Genomic DNA, 4,920 nt, shown 5'->3' on the forward strand with positions numbered 1-4,920 from the left:
ACAGCAGATATTCGGCCACATCGTCCAACACAGGCAAGCCGGCAAGCATAAGCGGGTAGCCGTTGCTTACGCTGACGAGAGGCACTTTCTGCTTGACAAGAAATTGCCTACACGTGCGACACATTGGTTGAACGGGCAGTCTCTGGCTCCCACTCGGGGAATGCCATCTCAAGCATAGGATACATCGGCTCACTCACCGCAGTCAAGTCATTGGCGGGCCGCGTCCTTTCACCCATGTTACCCACGCTGCCCAACGGGTTGTCCGTGAAGTCGCGGTGAGACCTGGCCGTCGCAGTCGAGCCTGCCGCCAGCCGAAATGTGTTGTGGGTGCCGTTGCTTGTATCAATGGGTTCGTCTCTTTGTTGTTCGTGTTGCTGACCGACGGCGGCGGTTGCAGTAGCTTCGGTCTTGCCACGCTTCCGCGCTTGGTAATATACCCTATAACGTGCTAATCTGGCCTCCCTCTGCTCCGGTGTTTCAGCAAGCAACTTTGCCTTTGCTTGAGATTTTGCAGCCTGCCGTCTAGCTACATCTGCTGGATGGGCGGATTCAGCCTGTCGCTTGCGCTGAAGCGCACGCACGGATAGCCCAAGTGACGCGCTATCCATGGCGGGACTGAGCACATAAAGAAGGCCGGCGTTGCGCGCACCCGGTCATTACGAGCGGCTGTCTTGCGTTCATTGCTGTTCTCGCCATGTTATTTCCTCGTTCGTGGTCGTCATAGTGGTCGTGCTCCTCGCTGCGTTAATTGCCAAAAAAATGATTTGGCTTGGCTTCCTTTGGATTCTTAAAAGACTGTAGCGTGGGCGCTATTTCCATAGAGTTTCCCATAGAGTTTATGGAGTTTTCTATGGAGTTTCCTACAAAAATTGTAGAAAACTCAATGGCTATTTCTCACGAGACGTTCATGTGAGGAATAGCCAGCAATTTATGCGCAGGCGCGAGTAAAAGCGGACGCGAAAGAGAAAAATTAGCAGAGGCTTAGCTAGGCTGTAGCGTGATCTAAGGTTCAACTGATTATTCTTAGCTTTCCTGGTTGTCTACGATTAGCCTGATTATCATGCTTACTCGGCGAGCCTTGACGTCATCGATGGCGTCTTGTTGTTGTTGCTGCTGAGATGGTCGGGCACGTCGCTGAGCCTCCTGGCGACGCCGCTTTGCTAGACGTTCCTCCCTTTGCTCCGGTGTCTCCGCAGTACGTTTAGCCTTCTTCTGCTCGTTCTTCCTACGCTCAACCGCTAATTGCCAGGCAACTACTTCGGGATCCGATGAGTTAAGCTTCTCCGCTCTTCTGCGCCGCTGAGCAGCAAGTTCGCTCTCCTTCTCCATGGCTATGCCACACTGGCAAGCGTCCCGCTATATGTATACCCCCACTGATACCTCTGCGCATGCGCACAAAATGAGAGACGCTCTCAAGCGGCACCGGCGTAGCGTCAGACCTGGCTACTGCGCAACGGAGGCGCACAGCTGCGCACGCGCCGGCGCCAGCGCGTCTGTGACGTCACTCTTCTGGAATGCGCAGACCAGCGAGGCGCGCGCGGCGGCGGTTGTATGCCGTGTGACGTCACTGCTCCTCGCGCATGCGCAGCACGGCTCTCCAGGAGCCACGCGAAACTGCTCAACCTCGGCCAGTGTAGCTCACGCTACAATATCTGTGGGCTTTTGCTTTTGCTCCTTGACTCTGCCTAGGCACTACGGCGGAGGTTTCTTATCGTGTGTTGTAGGCGTTTGTCCCTAGCATTGCGGAATGGGGTCGAGTTGTTTAACGCTTGGACGGCTCGGACTCTGGCTGCCGGCGCGGTAAAATAAGTGAAGCAGCGGGCACTGACGACCGCTATGGTGACCGCTTTGGCGACCGCTATGTAGGACAGACTGTCTCGCGCCTGCAGTGCATAGACGCATAGAGTTTCTTACAATAATTGCTGTATGAAACTCTATGGTCCGATGTATACCTGCAGAGGCAAAGTTCTAACTGGTGTTGCAGAAATCGCGGAGCGCGGTAGTGCTGCACTTAGAGTCACAAGTTGGAGGCTAGACATAATTATGTTTATTCAATCGTGTTTTACTAATCGTGACGTGTCATTTCGCATTATTGGCGGTGCCTCCACGACAAAAAAGCTAGAACCCGGACGCGTATTAACCCAGACTAGTCTGAGGGTTGGGGCTCACCGAGGCCTGCACGTGCCTGGGGTGTATAAGATGGTATGTCCACTATTGCGGACAGACAATTTTTTATGCAAACGCCCTGGCACGCTTCGGCCTCCGTGGCCCCAAACCACAGGCTTGACAGGACATGACATACATGACAGGAGGGAGTAAGAAAGGAAAGACGAAGCTAAAAACTTGTTTTCACCCCACCGCGTCGAATGTGCACAATGCCCTCTAAAGCTCCTTGGCCTTCACCACAGCTTTAATTATCCATGACTCCCCTCAGAACCATTGCAGAAACCACAGTGCTTCCCTTTCTACTAAGGTGAGAGTCCAGAGGGGATATAGACAAAGCTTAGGAAGGAGGGAGGAGAAGAGGCAGTTCCTACACGAGGGAGGGGGTGGGGGGAGGTGACCAGAGAAAAGGCAAGCAAACCCTACTGCTATACGACAGACATTTTGGGGGAAACTGGATAAGCTTAAGTTCAAGGTACGGTATAGTACACTGCTGCTATTTCTGAAAAATAAACACCATGGAAATACGTGAAGTGGACAAACCACGCAAGGCGTACAGAATTAGAGCCGCATTAATTAAAGCGCACCACAGGGTCCAGGCTACACTACGGAAGCGGTCGACCGTCAACACTTCTGACAAGACGTTCAGCGCTAGAGAGAAAAATCTGGGGCTCCTTGAATATATGACTCTGCCTAGTCACTACAAAGGAGGTTTCTCAGCGCCTGTTGTAGGCGTTTGTCCCTAGGCATGCTGGTATTGCGGAGCGGGGTTGAGTTTGTTTTGCTCGGATGCAGGCTGCCAGAGCAGTAAAATAGGTGAAGCAGCGGGCACTAACGCCCGATTTGGCGACCGCTGTGTCAGACAGACTGTCTCGCACCTGCAGCACTCATGCTAAGACAGTCGTGGTGGATCATTGCTTTCTCGCACCTTACGCCAATATACCTTGTCAATAACATCACAGATGTTTCTGTGGGAGCAGTACAGCAACCGTGGTAGAGGCCGGGTCGCATATATTGAAAATCTAGAAGCAGTGACCCTCTGCAACTGTGCTTGAATGTAAGTGGCTGAAAGGTCGTCGGCAACGATGACTCAGCACCAGCGCTGCAGGCGTGAGGAAGTCTGTCTGACATACCTTCAGAGGCAAAGTTCTGACTGGTGTTGCAGAAGTCGCGGTAGCGCTGAACTTAACATCACATGGTGGCAGCTGGATGAATTATACTTATTCAATCGTGTTTTTTTACTAATTGTAACCACGTTATTACGCATTATTGGTGGCCCCTCCAGGATACTAAAGCAGCAATGGGGACACCAAAGCTTGAACCCAGACTGGTCCGTGGGTTAGGGCTCGCCGAGGCCTGTGCGTGCCAGAGGAGTATATGATCAGCTGTCCGCTATCATGGAGAGCCACTTTTTTATGCGAACACCCTTTGGCATGCTTCGGCTTCCACGGCTCCAACCCATGGGCCGCCCTGCTTCCAGCTTTGATCCCCCCCGTTACCCCTTGGGTGCCCTGAAGATCCTACGCTGCCTGCTTTATTATAACCTCAGGTGCTCTCCTGAGGCCGCCGTTTGCCACTTACATGTGCCCTCATGGTGCAGTGCTTGTAATAAATCCAATCTATCATTGTGACGAAAAAAGCAACCCGCGACTTATACAACATCAGTCAGAACCTTGCCCCTTGAAACACAGCAATCACATAATGGGGCATCCGTGCCCACTGCCTTGCCACGCGGGCAGCCAGCGGCAGAGCGCAAGCAAACTCAACCACACTCTGCAATGCTAGCATGTCTAGGGGACAAATGCATACAACACCTGCTAAGGAACCTCCTCTGTAGTGCCTAGGCAGAGTCATATATTCAAGGAGCAAAAGGGTAAAAGTCCCCAGATTTTCTCTCTCACACCCGCTCTTGCGCATAAACGGCTGGCAATCCCTCAAATGAATGTCTCGTACATTTCTGTGCCCGCTGCATTAGCTTTGCGGTTATGGCATTGCTAGAGGCCGTGGATTTGATCCCAACCACGGCAGCTGCATTTCGACGATGAAGTAGAAAACACACCTGCACTTGGCTTTTGAGACACGTTAAAGAACATCACGGTGTGAAAATTAATGCGGAGTTCACCAGAGCGGCTTGCCTCATAATCCGATTGTGGTTTTCGCACGTACAGCCCCATAATCGTTTAATACTGCTGCCACAATGTAATGTGCCATGTGAGGCAATGACTATGCTCAACCCTCTCCGAGGTTATGAAATATGCGCACAACGACGCCTCAAGCCAACACCTCTCCCTGTGTGTTTCATGTACTACACAGACAAACAGCAGTGGTGCTTGCAAGGTAACGTCTAACATCAACTCGCTCTCGTGTTAGACTAAATGTTGAAGAAATTGAGCTTCAGCCGTCGACGTCACATCGTTAATTATTGTCAATCAAAGCATCCAGCATGGAATGCTTCATTTACATTGATTCCCAGAGTTTGTGGGATCTGCATAATGTTTTCCTTGTTCTCATTATGCTGACCCACTCTGCTCATTCCCCCACTCCCTCCTCCAATCCCATGCCGTGCGCACAGTTTACCGTGTTGCGGTTGCCTGCGCGCAGCACATTTTTTTTTTTTTTCTCGTGCTACGCTGCGCGCTGGCATTGTTTGTGTACTCGCGTGTGGTGCACTGTGCATTCTTCGTGTGTTAGCATACATGTAGTCTTGTCCACTACTGCGATCGTTTCAGCATGTGTCTGAACATTAAAAAATATCAA

General features: G+C 51.5%; 1 protein-coding gene across 6 annotated transcripts in view; it reads right to left on the reverse strand.

Annotated features, from left to right (window-relative positions):
* Window positions 1–1,432, reverse strand: part of LOC135908303 (zinc finger protein 319-like) — a 62,478-nt gene extending 61,046 nt beyond the window's left edge. For 2 of the 6 annotated variants that reach the window (XM_065440056.2, XM_070541268.1), the window contains exon 1: window positions 198–1,024. In XM_065440056.2, coding sequence (XP_065296128.1) covers window positions 198–608 — 411 coding nt within the window. In that variant the 5' untranslated portion in view covers window positions 609–1,024. Of the gene's footprint in view, window positions 1–197; window positions 1,026–1,068 lie in introns of those variants that run through there. The other 4 variants (XM_070541269.1, XM_070541267.1, XM_065440058.2 and 1 more) reach the window with 4 other exon arrangements.
* Between the last annotated feature and the right edge of the window lie 3,488 nt (window positions 1,433–4,920).

Source organism: Dermacentor albipictus, chromosome 6, assembly GCF_038994185.2.
Source record: "Dermacentor albipictus isolate Rhodes 1998 colony chromosome 6, USDA_Dalb.pri_finalv2, whole genome shotgun sequence".
NCBI lineage: Eukaryota > Metazoa > Arthropoda > Arachnida > Ixodida > Ixodidae > Dermacentor > Dermacentor albipictus.